The following is an 18,673-nucleotide window of genomic DNA, read 5'->3' on the forward strand; positions in this document are numbered from 1 at the left end:
GATGAGATAGAAAGGGCATTAAGGGAGATGAAACTAAATAAGGCCGTGGGGGTGGATAACATTCCAGGTGAACTACTTAAGGGTCTAGGAAAATGTGGGAGGAAGAGGCTATATGGCCTGATCCGTGGTATTTATGAGGAAGGAATCTGGCTGGAAGACTTTGTGAGATCAGTTTTAGTTCCTATTCCGAAAAAGGTAAAGGCTACATCATGTGAGGACTACAGGACGATAAGTTTGATATCCCACGCAGCTAAAGTTATTCTCATGATCGTAAACAAAAGGATAGAGAGTAGGGCAAATGATTACTTAGAGGATGATCAGTTTAAGTTTAGGAAGGGGAGAGGTACGGGTGATGCCATTGCAGCAATGAGATTATTAAGTGAGAGGAATATAGAACACAACCAGGAGGTATTTGCCTGTTTCGTAGATTTCGAAAAAGCATTTGATAGAGTGAATTGGGAAAAACTAATGAGTACATTGCAGAAAATAGGAATAGATTGGAGGGAAAGGAGGCTAATCCGCAACCTGTACATGTCTCAGACTGCTCAGGTGCGGGTGGGGAACGGGGATTCCGGATGGGCAGTGTTAGGAAGAGGTATAAGGCAGGGTTGCCCATTATCACCGTTGCCGTTCAACCTGTATGCAGAGGAAATGATCAAAGAGGCTTGGGAAGAACTGGAGTTATGAACGAAAGTGGGCGGCAAAATCGTAAAATCAGTTAGGTTCGCTGATGACCAAGCTTTTATTTGTCAGTCAGCCAAGGGGCTGCAAGCATTGCTTAGTGAATTGGAAATTCAGTGCGACAGGTATGGGATGAGAATCAATATTAATAAATCAAAGGTTATGCGATTTTTTAGGAAGAAAAAGGCTAAGCTTAACATTAAAATAGGATGGCAAAAACTAGAGCAGGTAGAACAGTTTACGTATCTCGGTAGTGTTTTGGACCAACAAGCTCAAAGTAGTAAGGACGTAAGGAGAAGAATTGCGCTAGGCAAAGAGGCTTTCAAAAGGAGGAGGGAGTTGATGACGGGGACGTTGTGTAAGGATGTTAAGGAAAGACTCGTAAAAACATTGATATGGTGCGTAGCTATGTACGGCGCGGAAACGTGGTCATTGAAGCAGGAGGATGGATGTAGATTGGAGGCTTTTGAAATGTGGGTATGGAGAAGAATGGAGAAGGTGAAATGGACAGAGAAGAACACAAATGAAGAAGTACTTGGTATGGTGGGCGAAGAGAGGGGTTTTTTGGGAGCAATCCTATGGAGGCAGGAAAAGTGGATGAATGGGGTATTGACCGGCAGTGGGATTTTAGACTGTAATTGAGGGGAGAATGTTAGGCAAACAAGGAAGGGGAAGGAACTGGATCGGGATGTTGGAGGCGATGAAGGGAGGAAGAAAGTATTCAGAGAAGAAGAGGGAGGTTATGTAGAGTAGGATATTTGTTTTGCTAGGAGTCACAAATTATTTAATTAGTAATAATAATAATAATTTACTATATTCATCTTATAATCATATTCACATATGGTAGATGTCGTCATTTAAGAACATACAGTTGTTCATAGATAATATAGTATACAGCTCAATATACAATCACATAAATTACTTATTTGAAAATATTTGCATACATACACCTAGTATTCTACTCACGCTAGCCCTTATAATTTTAGGTTAGTAAAGTCGAGCTCAGAATACTCCCCTATTGAGTATAAAGGATTGGAGGTAAGCCAATCACGCAGCACCCTGTAGGACACCACATTGCGGGCTGACTTTACAGATTTTGGAAGCATATTAAACAATTTGATAGGTAGACCTTCAACTTTGTAAGTCCTGTCTAGCCTACAGTGTGGAAAATCCATATTAGACTTAGCTCTGGTGTTATGGCTGTGAACGTCAGCCCTAGTGGAGTACCTACTCGTATTTTCTTCTACATGAACTAATGAATATAATATATATAAATTGTAGGCAGTCATAATTTTTAAATTTAAAAAGAGAGGCCTACAGTGTTGGACATGAATTAGATAAATTAGATGAATTAGATAAGGTACGGACTGCCTTTTTCTTCATCACAAAGATTAGCTTAATATTAGATGCATGCCCCCAAAGTCTAAATGCCATAAGTGATATGTGAGTGAAAGAATTCATTGTAAGAATTAATTAAGTAGTCCTTACTCACATATAATTTCAATTCCCTGAGCAGAAATAGGGCTCGTGCAAGTTTCTTCCTAATGTGTAGAATATGAGTACTCCATGTTAACTTGGAGTCTAAATAAAATCCCAGCAGTTTCACAGGGACAGTATCCGGTGTAGCGCATTTTAGTGTACATAGAAGATGCTGAGTTTTATCGGGATTCATATGGAGATTGTTGGCAGAAAAGCAATCCACTGCCTTATTAAGTATAATAGGAACTTTATTCATCGCATCAGAATGATGAGGGGAACTATGTAGAAAAGTAGTATCATATGAACATCCAAAAACCTACCTTAACCGGTAAATTACCTAATAATAATATTATATATATATATATATATATATATATATATATATATATATATATATATATATATACACACATACATATACATATATATATATATATATATATATACATATACGAGGGTCATCCGGAAAGTAGTACCCGTTCGTGCCGCATGAAGTGCTGACGACGCGAGTAGCCACTGGACGAGGTCAGATAGCTTCAGTGGCTTGTCTGCCTTCTCTGAGCCAAGTTGCGTGACGCTAGCATTGCCTGTGTTGTTTCTGTGATTGTTTACAATGTTTAAAAAAATTGAGAACGCCGCCAGTTGTGAAGTGAGGGCAGTGATTAAATTCCTCAATGCAAGAAACGTTCGCCCATGTGATATTCATCGCCAATTAAAGGAGGTGTATGGAGACAATGTAATGGACGAGTCGTCTGTTCGGCGGTGGTGTCGCAACTTCAACATGGGGAGGGGGAACACACACGACGATGAGCGTTCGGGGAGACCGTCTGTCATTACAGACCAACTGGTGAGCTCAGTTGACGAATTCGTGAGGAACGATCGGCGCGTCACAATTGATGACATCTGTGAGCATTTTCCCAATGTTTCTCGAACAATTGTTCATGAAATTGTTAAACACCATCTGCATTATGCAAAAATTTGTGCAAGATGGGTCCCTCGCGTATCTCAATGAGCTGGCGGCGAAGGACTATGCAGCAGGAATACAGAAACTTGTCACACGTTATGACAAATGCCTTAATTTGCTTGGAGATTATGTTGAGAAGTAGTTTAAAGTATCCTCTTTCAAATAAAATTTTTTATGTTTGTTAATATTTACTTTTGTGTCTTTATTTCACGAACGGGTACTACTTTCCGGATGACCCTCGTATATACATATATACATACATATATATATATATATATATATATATATATATATATATATATATATATATATATATATATATATATATATATATATATATATATATATATATATATATATATATATATATATATATATATATATATATATATATATATATATACATATATACTGCCTTATGCTTAGATGTTCACCTTCAGTTGATTTGGTACATAAAATTTAAAGTACATTTTTATTTACAGCATCACATACCTGTGAAAGCTGGTGCGTACTTCCCACTATAAAGTACACATGCTGTAATCATGAATCCAGTTGCATTAATGTTGATCTTAGAGACATTGGCTGTCAGTTTGTTATGAAATGTAATAACTGGGTGAGATCTAAAAAGTACAGCATGCCCAGATGAAAAAGCACCAACTGCTATATCTGCAATTAGAATCATTTATCATCAGATGAATTCAATCAATCCTCAATAAATTTGAAGGTATATATTTAGCAGAGATAAAATTGATTAGGTATTCATATTTTACAGATTCATAAACTGTGGCCTGAAATCTTTAAAACAAATGATAATGGTAGATTTCACACTCATAGATTTCAGCTCTATTGTTTGGTTTTATGGACTGGAGGAAGCATTAGGAAGTGAAATGAAGCAGGCCAGTATCATTGTCAATTCAAAATAAGTACTAGCAAGGAATTACTTCCATCAAACCAAAAAGTAGCATTATCATCAATGACTTTCTCATCCAAGGTGCATGAATCGTCCTGTGCACAAAAAACTCAAACCACAGACCCTAATCAACACAAATGTATATTTTGGTAGGTGCCTCCATTTATTTGTACTACAGGTATTCAAGAAAGAATCCTATTTTGCATTTAATCAAAAATCTGTTCTATAAGCTATTTAGTTGTTCAGCTAAAAACTATTAGAAGTTAATTTATTTCTTCAAATCATGCTGCAAAATAAATTAAATAGCAAACAGAAAACTCTTAGAAATCAATCAAAGTTCTTTCCTCTCCAAGCATTGTTCGAAAGATTGATTTTAGTAGGAGATGGTGATATTGTGATTTAAAACTAGTGATTTTATAAACTGATGCATTGAAAATACTATCAACATTCAATATGCCCATAGTTGTAGACATAATGGGTCCAAATATGGAATGGGAGCATACACACCATTGTAGTGGTTTGCATCAATATCTGATCCCTTTGATATGCTTATCCCAAAACCTCGGAGTGAGTTGTCAACTTCATGTGCAGTTATTCGCTGAACAAATTTTGGATTTATTCCATTAGCTCTTCCATGATAAATATAAATGGCCCCAGCACCAAAGTTTTCAAAAGGTGCTCCAACAGCAATGTCTGGAATGGAATTTGAAAAAGAAAAAGCATAACTTTTGCCTTAAACATATTGTTGCTAAAAGAATTATGTGGCCATAGTTTTCAAATAGGAAAATGTACATGATGGGATTATCTAGAATTATCAGTGGAAGGTGAGGTGGTATGCCTCTCCAAAGGTATAAATGTTTAAAATAGATTGAATTACTTAAATGTATATGTTAACAAGAAGTTACCAGACTTTTCAACTGGTAGAATACATTAGTTAAACGTACTGTGATTGCCAAATATTACATTCCATAATACAATGTCAAAATAAGCACAGCATGGCCATTTTTATAGTTTCACAATAGGAGTTCTCATTTGACTCAAGTTAAATACAAATAGGTATATTTTAAGGTAAAATAATTGTATGAATGGAAGGAGAATGGCTATGAATCTCCTTCTGAATTAAAATTGGGGAGGAATATATTATTAGACTTGTAATATAAAATTTGAATCATGCTTACCAGGGTATCCATCACCATTCAGATCCCCAATGCTTGAAATCGATGTTCCAAATCTAGCTCCAGTTATTTGTGAGCCCATTAATTTCACATCATCACCAATTTCATTCATAACTCCCTGCAAAGCCCATTCAAGAATCAATTCATCACATTTCACATAGCTTAAATTGCATTGGTGAAACATCTAACAACACATTCCTCGGGCACATAGTCAGAGAATTCTGAGCCCTCCTCTGTGATGATAGGAAGTCTAACATAGACAATTATATTTATAGCTCCCATAACATAATTACATTGATGTGAAATGTCATTAGCCATCTAGGCAGTGCATCTCTACAGAAATACAACCCAGCTTCTATAAATTTTAGGGGCACCAGTTTTAAAGAACAGGTAAGAATTGCAAGTGTTCAACATTAATTTCTGCAATAATAACTGAAAATTTCCAGCAAACAAGCCATATTTGATGCAGCCTTATTTCATGGGATGTTCCTTTTTCCAATCTATCCTTTTGAGATTACAGAAACTCTCAATTATTTTAAAAGCAAAGTTTCTGCAAGGATTGGTGGCATCCATTTGCCTGAGTTAATTGCTGCATCTCATTTACTATATTACCTCTGACTTCTATAGTCCACTGTTTCTTTTCCTCTGGTCATTTTATCTGCTATAAAGGGTTATCATGTGAAACCAGTGCAGAAAATGATAATATCAAATCTAAACTAACAAAACTATTGCTTAATTGAATTTGACAAAGGATTTAATTTAGTTATTATTCATTTTTATAATTTATACACCAAAGGTAATATTTTGACCAAATTAATACTCCCAAGTACCAATTTTTTTGACTTATTCTAGCATGGGGCAATTACAGTTATGGTTAGGGTAATGTATGCAGTTATGAGAATTAATCTGTAATTTAATATCAATAATGTCAGAAGATTTGCACTTAACAAATTTTACTTTGAATTTTTTTCATTGATAATGAGATAATTTTAATGTACCTATTCACTAATATTATTTAAGTCAGGTTTCATACCCCGAAGAGCTGCTTTCAGTTTCCTATGCTTTAATTTGAGTACTGTATGATCAGGGTGCAATGTCAAATCACAGAAAAGACAGCACTTCAGTATCTAATTTACATAAATTGAAAATGTTAGAGTACATTGAAAGAAATGCCTTATTGATTGATTGATACATGCCACTGCCATTGTAATTATTATTATTCTATTATCCCATTGATGCTAATTAAATTTTAGTTTTTCACATGCTTAGACATACCTGTCCCTCATTCAGGAAGACATAAATCCTCCCTTCGTCTCCGCTCTGGTGCATTTGACCTGTAGACTTGAGTGAGTGCTGTGGTGCCCCAACCACCAGATCATCAAGGCCATCAGCATTGAGGTCCACCACACACAGGGATGAGCCAAAGTACTCCCCAAATTGAGATCCCTCCATCTCCATCTTTATAAGAACTGGTTGCTGCTCACCTTGCGGGAACTCAAATATGAAAACCTACGCAGAGAGTAACATTTTAAGATGAATGCTATGAATTACTGTTCAACCCTTGAAGAATTCACTTAGGCTGATCAAGTGTTCTAATGGATCTGTTTCGTGGGACAAAAAAGGCAAAAGGACGAAAAGACAAATGGCTGCAAATAGCTTGGGTGATACAAGGTCAAATGTCACAAACAATAAGATCATGTGCCCTTCATTGGTTGTAAGAATGATGCACAAAAGAAGTGACAATCATGCATCAAGAGAATATCTGCATATTCCACACACTATGAGATTATGTAAATTATTTGCTTTCTTATAAGAAGCATCAGGTTTACCGTAACAATGGATGTCCTCATGTCAATATATTATGCAAATATCTACTCCTGTTTAGTATATAGTATCCTTTCCTGGGGTTCTTCTCCGCTTGCAGACACAATATTTAAAATTCAAAAGCGAGCCATACGGCTAATTGTCAAAGCAGAGCATAATGCTCCTTGTCGTCCATTATTCCATAAATTGAACATTCTACCTTTGCCATGTATTTATATCTATGTATTACTGGTGTACCCCTTTGTAAACCTTTCAATGTATGACACAAATTGTGGTATTCACCACTATGGGACCAGGTCTAAAAATGATCTGCACCGAACTTACGTAAGAACTAGAACCACCGCACTAGGCCCTAAATCTATGGGTCTCCTTATGTTTAATACGCTAAACGAGGACCTGAAATCCAGCACAAACATTTGTCTATTTAAAAGGAAATTGAGAGCTTTTCTTCAAAGGAATTTGTTCTATCCTATTAGGAATTTCATGGAACATGAAACTTAGAATAGGTATATGTATTACATTCTGTATTATTGTATATATTGACGTGTCCTATACTATGTGTACAATTTTTTGTATGATGCAGTCTCTGGACAAATAAAAATTATTATTATTATTATTATTAATGGGCAATATTTGATAAAATAATATGGAAATTTGAGAAAAGATTAAATGTGTGCAATCATTCTGCAAAAGTTTAGCATCAATTATAAATGGAAAACATTCTAATCATATTCAAATATAATAATAATTTTCAAATGATCCTTATTAATTAAAAAGTCAATTATACATTTTTCAGAGATAATACACAGTCAATTCACAGGTAATGGTGACAGAGTTTATGCTGAAGAAGTTATATCTCATTGAGCCATGAGTCATCTTGTTCTTTGTTCACTTGGTGGTGATTGGCATTCCAGAATTTGCATTCCTCCACTCATGGTGAAGAAATTAAATGTAAATTCTATGGGAACTTGTTAGTGATGAAAATCTGCTCTTTAAATTCTTGTGGGAGTATGCATTATGTGTAATTACAGTACCCAAATGAATTTTTCAATTATAGCCCTTAGTAGAAGCTTGAATTACTGTAAAATATTAAGTGTAAAAATAGTCCACTTCTTGCAAAACAAAAATATGTGATCTGCTGACAATAGTATGTCTAGAACCAAAATAGGTTTTAGGATAATAGTGGAGGAGAGAGTGAGTCACAACCAGGTAGTTGGCATCACCTCATTCTAAGTTATTCCCACAAGTTCTTGGGCTTATTAACCCATTCCTTTAACCTTTAGGCCCATATTTGATAATTTTGAATACCTAATGACCATGTGTTTCATTCATTTCACTCAAGAATAAATAACAAACAGGTAGAGATGATTGAAGACATCAGATATTCAAGGGGCAATTTGGAAAACTTTTTGATTTAAAAATATTTCAAGTTTTCCATCGATTCATGAATACCAAAGGTTGATTGATAACCTCAGCCCACATCCAGTCTTCCATTTCATGACTGTTCCCACAAGATTGGTTCCTCTCACACATTCCATCACTTTGTTCGGACAACATACGTACTTGATCTTTGCCAGGATTATCTTTTAGAGTGCAAGCAGAAGAGAATTGACATGACAGTCAAATTTTCCAAAAAACAGTTTGCAAAACCATTTTGGGAGGAAGACCACCAAAGTGTTTTTGTTCCCAATATGCTCCATCAATGGTTGTCTCATGTGTGTTTAGCCAGAAAATGACAGAAAAGAAGTAGAATGTTGTTCTGTTGCATCACCCAACTCTCATTTTCCCATAGTTTCACACTCTCCTCCTGCATATAGCAACCCCCAAGGGTTATTAAACTTCCAGCCAGAACCCTTGCTAACTTGCTTCCCATATTGAACAAATTCATAATGGCCCAGCACTCTCTGGAACAGATAATGGTGATCTTCCTGAATCGTAGCATGAACTGCATTGCTGTCATTTTGTTGATGTGGAAGGTCATTCAGGTCTGGGAAGTCATCATAGAACAATGTTCTGCCTCCTTTCAAATTATTTAACTATCCATTACACTGCACTCTGTGCATATTCATACCCTCAAATGATTACTGAATCATTTTAAAAGACTCTGTTAAAGATTTACAGAGTTTTAAGCAAAGTTTAACTCAAATACATTGTTTTTCAATATTTTTCATTATCTATTTGTTAAAAATTTAATGAAAAGTAAGCATACATGTTTATACAAATCATTGTAGTTCGCAAACTAACGATTTAGTTCTGTTGGTGATAGTTGTCATTACAGTGTAACACTTGTTTGCACGTGCTCAGTGCACTGGTTTCAGTTCTATTACAAAGGTTTGGCCTTTTTTTGAATATATCTCATTATGAAGATTTTGCTTTGTATTTGGACCAATTGAAATTTTTTTAAAGATTGAATGATGACGGGAAAAAATCATGATAGAATTTAAATGAATATTGATTTTATAAATGTATTTAGAAAGTACCATTAAAGATTAAAATTAATTTTTGATACAAAAAATATTTTTTCAATGAATTACTTTAGCATGTAAAAAAATTATCTGTATACTTTGTGCCAGTGCTCCTCATCTGTGAATACAGTGTAACTCAGCACATAACTCCACAAACAGTGAATATTCCCTATGGCTGCTTTCATAATACACTACCAATGAATATGAATTGATCAAACAAAAATGAACAAACCTTCCCTTTGAGATGTCCAGCTCTTGGTGCTCCTGCAACATAGTAGACCTTGTTGGAGCTGAAAAACCTCCCTGACCCAACAGAATAGCCTGCAGGAGAAATAAAAGGAAAAGACTCAATGAATATCAGTCTGTGCTCTACTAGAGATACTCTAAATGCACAAAGTGTCCAAAAAAAAGTCACCAAAGTAAGCAGATGGGTTTATTTGGTCATTCTGGAATGGGTTGGGTATCAGGACTCCATCATAATTCCCAGCTAGGTCATTGCTGTTCAGGCTGGCTACATTGCTTCCCAAAGGAGAGCCAGATTCATGATATCGAATGACAGTCCCTGGAACACAAAGAGGCATTATTTTCCATGATTTCAGACACAATATGAGGCACAGTGAAAGTCATATGCACATGATGATATGCATTTCCTACACAACAACTGCAAAATGCAGAATCAATAAATCATAAGATGGGAGGTGTGTTTAGTATGAATGGCATATCAACCTTTACCATACTTTAAAAATTGTAGTCTATATATGGCCATAATAATGATTAGATAGAGACAATTTTAAAACATGATAGTTAGAATGATATAGTATACCTTTCCAGTCAAACACTCCTGGAGCCCCAATAATCACATCAGAGGAATTCTGAAATGGTAATGAGTGCTATATTTTAAAAACTTAGTGAATACAAAATGGAAATAAAATAGCACTTATGATTGCTCTAAGAGAGAGGTGTATTGAGATACATTAATGGAATTAAATGACTGAACACTTACTGCAACAAAGTCTACTGACAATCCTGCTCCACCATACGAGTAATAATAAATTTGAGTGATGTCTCTGTCAGGGTCATAAGCAGGAGGCACCTCAAATCCCTGATTTCCTAAAACAAAAGCAGAAAAAAAGAAAGGGAATAAGATTGAGTGAATTATGGTGATATAAATATTTAACAGCTGGGGAAATAATACTTCTAGAAGACTCAACAGTTTCCCATGAACATAGAAATATAGATTATGACATAAATGATATTTCAGGAAAGGGATGGATTACTTTTTGACTTTTTCATGTTGCAACATGACATCAGCACAATGTGACCCCTCCTTGATATGCTGGTGTCAACATTATCAGAGACCATTGTCAGTATTGAAAATGTTGGAATTAACATCTATTGTGTCCATGTAAAATGTTACACCATTATAAAATGTCATATTGACACGCAGCGCCATGACATCAATGTAAAATCTCTATCCCATCCTTCAAAATGGCTCCTTATGACAAGCAAATTAAACACCTATCTAATGCCATAGCACCTGCAGGCATTGCATTCCACACCCCTGAATATGAAAAGCACAGTTCCAAACACATCACATACGAATTCGACTCCTAAGGACTGTAAGTGAGGGAACTCAACCCAAAATGATTCGCACAGGGTGAGATCAGACGGGAAAAAGTTCTCCTTACAGCTTCTTGCATGCCATATTTTTATAAGATTTCATTCAACTTAAACATTTTTGGCAGAATCATTTTTGATGCATGTAGAATCTCTAGATCCTTGAACATAATGCATAAATATGTAGCAAATATTTTGCTATGCCTCCAAAACAAAGTTACTTTTTTCCTCCCTGCATAAAGCAATGTTTCATGACAAAACTCACCCGACCCAGTCACTTTCCCCTTGGAACACTCTCGTTTGTTTTCCTTTCTGCCCATTTCACCTTTTCCATTCTTCTCAAAACTTACATTTCAAAAGCCTCCAATCTATGCCTGTCATCCTGCTTCAATGACCACATTTCTGCCTTCTACAAAACCACAATGCATATCAAAGTTTAAATGAGCCTTTTCTTAAAATCCTCACTCAACATTCCTATCATCAATTCCTTCCTCCTGGTGAAAGCTTCATTTCCTAATGTAGTTCATCTTCTCATGCCCTTAGTGCTTTGACCATTTTGGTCCTATCTACTTCCAGGATAGGCAAACTGCCCCATGCACCTAATTTATTAACTCCAATTTAGATGTTTAACTAAGATTTCATCTTTCTCGAAAAACACATAGCATTTATTTTGTTTACATTAATTCTCATCCTGTGCTGATCACACAGACTTTCCAATACGCTCAACAATTTCTGTAATCCCTTAACTGACCTGCTTATTACAAACCTCTATCATCCTCATGATGTTTGCATCAATAAACGATATAGAGGATTAATGAAGGAGGAATGGAGCAGCTGGATGCAGATTTACAGTTTTGAAGTGACACCTTCAGGAAGGAGGAAGAGTCCTAGGATGTGGTAGATTTGTGAATGGATCAAAACTCCATGCAACGCAGTGAAAGGTGAGGTACTCGTAAAATCATTTAAGAAGTATGGAAATACTGTAAACCTGGGCTCCTATTTCTATAAAGTATCATAATGCACTTTGCTCTTTCATATTTATCTTCCTTCCATGCTTCTTAGATTGATTCACCAATGTTCTTCACAGTGACTAAAATCCCTTGATGGCATTTAGATGCCCCAGCTTATCTGAATTAATTTATCAGTTGGCATATGTATTTCAAATACTAGAAGAAAATGGACAATCTTCCCTTAATTTCTGCTGATCACAGAACATCCTAGTTTTTCATCTACTTTCCTTACTTGCCTAGCGTGACCTCCCGCTGCCTATCAGTGGTCAGAGACTAACCCCACCAGTACTTTTGTGAAATTACACCTATTATGAGCAAGCAGTCTTAATCATTTCTTTCTTACTTACTTGTATTAAGGAGTGGGATCAGTTTTCTAGCATTTCTCTCAAAGTATTTTGCATCCGAGAGCCAATAGCACACACCATTCATCAAATAGAAGTTTCGAAAGTACTTATTTTTCCATCGTGGTCCACAGACCTGTTGGGAAAACAAATAGATATGTAATGTCAAGAGTTTTAATGATTTATGTTTCACAAGTGGACATTACTAAAATGACAAGTCCAAGAAGGTATCAGAACAATTCACTTAGAAAATGTCTTCAAAAGTCATTGACAGTATTATTTGGTCTTTCCAAGCCCTGCATAAAAAGTTACATACATCTGAGCCGACATGTGTATTTCTGAACATTCTTGAGGGAAAGATGCCATGGCATTCAGCTTTTTCTTAATGAATCAACAATTGTAGCTTTTTATCATTTATTTCATGTTTTAAAGTTTACCTATTATATTCCCCTGATGGGAACTATTGAAGGCCTCATTAGAGAACAACTGGGTACACCCTCAAAATGCCCAGTGGGTATTTGCAGAAAAATTCACATTCCTCCCGGTCACTCTGTGCAGACATGACCCCGACCTTTTTTATTTAGTATCTGTTTTACTTATTTTCTCTGAACATTACTGTTCAACTTATTATGGCAATAAGAAGTTTAGTGTTTTTACTTAACAATTACATGCACATTCGGGATTCACAGGAAACCATACGCGTGTGTTGAGATGTTTCCCTTCCTGGATTTTGAAACTTTAAAGCATAAAATTTCAGTTCTAAAAATTAGGATTTTATGGAACGTGTCAATGGTTCAGAATCAAAATATAATCTCTCTCCATTTGGTAGGCAAGCACTACTTCCCAATGGTACACCACCAATCCAATTGTCAGTTCCTGTAACTTTCTTTCTGCTGCAAATTCTGAAAGTTACATCAAGTGCTATCAACAGTCGTTAAATAATCTTCACTGATGAAAAATTTGTAAATGGTTGACTTGCCCCCACCACTGCAATCTCAAATAAGAGTGCAACAATACTGCAAAGGAATATGACGAACCAGATACATATTTTTATTTGGAGTGTGTGAACTGTGAACCTCCAGAACATTTTGAGGGGCCCTAATTCCAGGGCCTAATAGCACTAATAGTTACAAATGTAATAACAATAATAATGACCATAATGAGAACAATGGTAACAATGATTATTACAAAAATATTATTTGACTTTGTTCTTATGAGAAAGTGAGTCATAAAACACATAAAATAGAGAAAAACAAGAAATCTCAGAAAACTACTCTAAAACTAATTAAAGGATGAAATTAGCAATAAATATTCGAGAAAATCCTATCTGGAGTAGCGAGCTTCTATTGAATAAATAGAATTGCATACAAACACCGCTTACCACAATTTTCCCACCATTTTCCTGCACTGCAATGGATGCACCAATCCAAGAATGATTCTTGTTGTCCTCGTAGCTAGAATCTCCATTTGGTGATGAAAACCTATCGTGTGCTGGAGGAGACAAAGATAGAATCATTCACTTTAGGAGTTAATAAGGTCCTTCCCTCTCACAAGTGGTAATTTAAGAAATTGCCCGTGTGCTTGGACCAAAAGTCTTTCAACATTTGACCATGGGCCAGACCAATATTGACTGGCTTACTTTTCCCAGAGGGTATTTGCGTGTTTTGTTCACAAGTCACCAAGACGTATGCATCATCAGACATCAAAGTCATCGACATTATCATGAAATAAAATACCTTTTCCATTGCTAACCTCTCCTTTGGAAAATGTCTCGGTGGAACTGGTAGAATGCCTCAAGACGAAGGCATTGACAAGTGACCAAATGTGAAGGGTCCAATTAAGTCATTTGTGGCATCAGTTGATTTTATTAAGCAGCGGTCATATTGATTACTACGCAATGTAACATTTATGTCTTTGGTGGGATATTAAACCGCGAACCCCCAAGAGAGCCAGAACCATGGAGCCCATCAAGCAAGAAATCTTGCGAACTGGTCGCATCTCTCAAAATTGATATGATCTTCACATTAAAGAATATATTCTTTCCTGACAACCTCAAAGTTCATTCAATAATTTTGAGGGATTGGTACACAGACAAGAGTAGACTCATTGAAGGGAGGCTCTTGCACACTGCGGGTTGATCCGGTGCACGAGTAGAGGGTAGATTTGATTCCAGCTTAAGGGATGAGCAACTGTCCACATGCATTGTTGCGGGCGCATACAAGAAGTGCAATACTCACCCTCGCTTTCAAGGACCATGTGCTTGCACTCCCTCCTTCCTCCGTTGAGGTCACAGAGGTAAGCAATGCCTGGCTCAACGACATCTGGGGGGTAGAGGGAAGAATTGCCCTTGGGAGCACCAACCACCAACCTGCAACAAGAGTATTATCAGCAAGTGCATTTAACCTGATGATACTGACCACTTTGTAGGCTACATTCACGCAACTGGCCTTAATACAATCAGTACTCATTTTATTATTTTAAAAGCATCAGGAAAAACAACAGTTATGGGAGTTGACAAATCATTTGCCTCAATTTTTCGACCTATTTGATTGTCAAATACATTATTTGTGGAACATTCAAACTTTGATTAACTGAGATATTCAACACACTATGTTTTTGGCAATATGAATATTCAAGTGATATTGGCTGATTGTGGCAAAAAAAACAAAGAAATAAAAGGCGCTCATTGTGGGTGGCATCAGAGGAGTTGTCCATGAGGTAAGGTGGGAAATAATAATGCAATTAGGGTATGTAATATTAGAACATAGTAAATATTAATAATTATTCTCATCAGGCCTAAAAAATGGATTTCAGTGAAATTGCATTCATCACTATCTTCCTGTGTAAACTCATCAGAGAAGAAAAATTGAATAAAGATATTATTGGGACCATCATTTAACCTTTGAGTATTAATTCCCAATCTCATAGACAGACATAATTATTTCATTACTACTTGGAAGCACCTTGATGCGTGAATGTCACATAATGCCTTTGCTCTACGTAATACACGAGTTCTACCATCACCTGACAAACTGACCTTCAGGTTGATGACTGTGGTTTGGTCTATTTGGATATGATAAGATGCTGCGGTACATAACTTTCTAGCTTCCTGTCTCTTGTCAAACCATTCATACGCAGGCCAAGAAAGAAATGAATACGTACAAATGCTTTCTCTGTATAGTTACTTGAACTGACAGACTGTACTATGTCAAGTCTCATGATTTTAAAAAAGGGAATTTTTTGATTGATTTAATCTAAATTTGTAGACTGACAATGCATTCAATGCTAAATTTAGAATCCATAAAATGTTGAAGTTTCTAGGAGGCTCCTCCTAGTCTGAAGTCAATCCATTGCTACACAGATAAAAAAATATCGGAGAATATCATTAGAACACTTCTTTCAGATCAATGCAAAGATACTGCTGATGTCCTGATCTTAGCAATTTCATTTGAATTATGATTTATTTTTTTATGATATGATTGATGATATTATGTAACGGATAAAATTAATATAGCTTTATGTTTTGAAATGAAGTGATTAAAAATATTGAAGTGTTTTTACTGTTTTTATCAATTGATTATGCACAGGGATATCGTTTTTATGTAATTATTACTAAGAAATAACCGAGATACATGGATAAAAAAATGTTCAACCTGGCAGGCACATGTCCCTAACACAGACGATGATCCAAGAAGGGGAAGACCACCACTCACGGACGATGCTGCCACAGTGAAGAAAGTGAAGATGACTTCATCCAAATGTATATTAGACCAAAGAGCAAACATCCAAATGATCGTGAATGAGACTGATCTTAGCTACGGGGGTGTGTGGAAAACTATTCACAAAAGAACTGCACATGACAAAGGTGTCAGCACTTTGGGTACGACGACTATTGTCTCCTTTTCAGAAGCATAAAAGGCGCGACCCACAAAGCTTTGAAATTTCGCCACACCCACCCTTTTCTCCCAATATTCGCCCCAAGCGACTTCTTGTTCCCAGAACTCAAAAAAACCTCGTGAGGTTGTTGATGACACAAATGACATTCAAGAGGTGGAACATCGGTCTTCAACGCAGTCTGCTGAGTTCCTCAATGATGTCTTTCGAAGACGTACGATAGACGAAGCTATATCTTTCTCCCAGTGTTCTTCAGACGTTGGGAGAAATGTATAGCTGTCGATGGTGAATATCTAGAGAGGCCTTAAGGAAGACAAATAAATATCAAGTTTTTATCTCGATAAGTTTTTAGTAATAATTATAAGTTTTCCATACTCCCTCGTGGAAATGTGGACTGGAATGGAACCTCACTCATCAAGTATGTTTCGTTTCAAAATAGTTCTCGTAAAACGAAAAAAATTTTCCCATATGTAAAACACAATGATTCTTGTGTACGTGATGTGTTTGTCAATTTCATAGATATCAAAAAGCGTTGTATTACGCGTAAATTGCGTATAACTAATGGCTGAATCGCAGAAAATAGGAAGAATGGAGGGATAGTAGACTTCTCCGCAACCTGTGCGTAACTCAGACTACTCAGGTGGCGAATGGTGAGTCCGGATGGGCAGCGTTAGGAAGAGGAGTCTCCTTCTCCGTTTCGTATGTACTATTCCTAATGTCTCTTCTGTTCTGCTTCCGAATTCCCTTCTTCGTTCCCATTTCTCCTCTACGTATAGCACCCAACTCTCCTCAGTCATAATTTCCTCTACAGCCTGCTGATACTTCTTCCTTACCGATCCTGTAAGTGCCTCCGTTCCATTTCTTAAGCTGCCTTTCCTGGTTTATCTTTCCGTTCTTTATGATAATAGTTCTTCACTTCGCTTCATAATAACTGAATTAATAATGACATAATCCGCACCCGCTCCCGGGAAACTGTGCCAATTCATCACGCTGTTCCTATCATAAATGCAATTTCCTTGTATTTCTATTATAGTTTAATTGATCCTTTCCTGAGTCCCCCGGCATTTTCCTTGTATGCCTTCGCCTTTTTTTGTGTCTAAACCAAGTGTTGGTGATGATTAACCCCCGCCTCCTGCAGAACTCTTCTGCTTTCTCCCCTCGGTCATTCCTCGTTCCTAAACCGTAATCCCCAGCCTCATCACCATCTCTTCTTTCGTCTGCAGTCGCGTTCCAATCACCATATGTTTCCCTTCTCGGACACCAACAATTACCTCCTCTAACTGATCGCATAATCGTCCCTCTCTCTAATTTCTATCATCGTTCTAACATTCCAAGTCCCATTCGATTCTAACGGCCGATGCAGTCAGTTCCGCTTTGCAAGGATTTTCGCAATGACGACCGCGGAAGCCTTGCCCCCCGCGCACATCTTCTTTCTAAGAATGACTGCAGTTATTTTTCTTAGCTAATCGAATACTCTATCGACCTCTTCCTCCCTATGATTGATAGGTGGTACGTAGACCTGAACAATGACAAGTGCGTTGGTTCAGCTTTTACTTCTACTAAACATTATTCCGTCCATCTCTTTGCTCTATGCTTGCTCAAGAATGAAATAAGGCACGAGGAATTAACGAACATGGTTGAACACCGCGTAGCCCTGGAGAAACGAGTGGTTAACAGCTGTTATTCAACTTTGATCCCTTAGCAAGAAGGAACTTATTAAATTACATTGTTTTCGTTGTTTGTTCACTGTTCGTGTCTTATCCCTAAAAATTCCATCCAAGTATTAAGTATGAATTATTTTGAGTAACTTTCACACAGGTGGGCCCGTTTACATTGTGAGTTTTCTTAATCAGTCCCTCCTCTTAATCTTTCTTAATGTTTAACATCATCGCATCTCTCATCCGCGTTCTCTCACGTACATTGTGCGATTCTCAAGGGATCTCTCTGGGGTGCACCTTTCGTTTTATAGCCGTTGCACTTATAGCTGTGGCTATTTATTTCAACCTCATTCGACCGACTAAGCGGTTTTCGTATTGTCTCCCTTACAATGCGGCATGGCAGCGCTATTCTGTCATTTTCTCTCGCGCACCTCCTTCCGATTGGTAATCGCTCTCTCTCCCTTCCTCGCCCTACGCTCACTCTCTCCCCGACGCTCAGTTCATCTGACTCATTGGGTCCCACTCTCTCCGAGAACTCACTCATGACGCGGCTTGTCCGAACACGACCGCTGCCTTTTCCCATCTGAATCTACCGAGTATTCCGCCACGGAGGCCCTCCCTCCGCACGCCTCCATCGCCGAGGAAAGCTTACGCA

At 37.0% G+C, this 18,673-nt stretch overlaps 1 protein-coding gene across 1 annotated transcript in view; it reads right to left on the reverse strand.

The window, feature by feature from the left end:
* LOC139685589 (integrin alpha-PS4-like) overlaps positions 1-18,673 on the reverse strand; it is a 31,367-nt gene that overhangs the window by 11,602 nt on the left and 1,092 nt on the right. The window contains exons 2-12 of the mRNA XM_071582532.1: positions 14,704-14,834; positions 13,848-13,957; positions 12,473-12,602; positions 10,502-10,608; positions 10,322-10,370; positions 9,914-10,060; positions 9,731-9,819; positions 6,485-6,718; positions 5,213-5,327; positions 4,542-4,727; positions 3,617-3,790 (exon numbers count right to left, since the gene is read on the reverse strand). Of these exons, the coding sequence (XP_071438633.1) occupies positions 3,617-3,790; positions 4,542-4,727; positions 5,213-5,327; positions 6,485-6,718; positions 9,731-9,819; positions 9,914-10,060; positions 10,322-10,370; positions 10,502-10,608; positions 12,473-12,602; positions 13,848-13,957; positions 14,704-14,834 (1,472 nt within the window). The remainder of the gene's footprint in view (positions 1-3,616; positions 3,791-4,541; positions 4,728-5,212; positions 5,328-6,484; positions 6,719-9,730; positions 9,820-9,913; positions 10,061-10,321; positions 10,371-10,501; positions 10,609-12,472; positions 12,603-13,847; positions 13,958-14,703; positions 14,835-18,673) is intronic.

Source organism: Hetaerina americana, unplaced genomic scaffold (assembly GCF_022747635.1).
Source record: "Hetaerina americana unplaced genomic scaffold, ioHetAmer1.1.p SCAF_118, whole genome shotgun sequence".
NCBI lineage: Eukaryota > Metazoa > Arthropoda > Insecta > Odonata > Calopterygidae > Hetaerina > Hetaerina americana.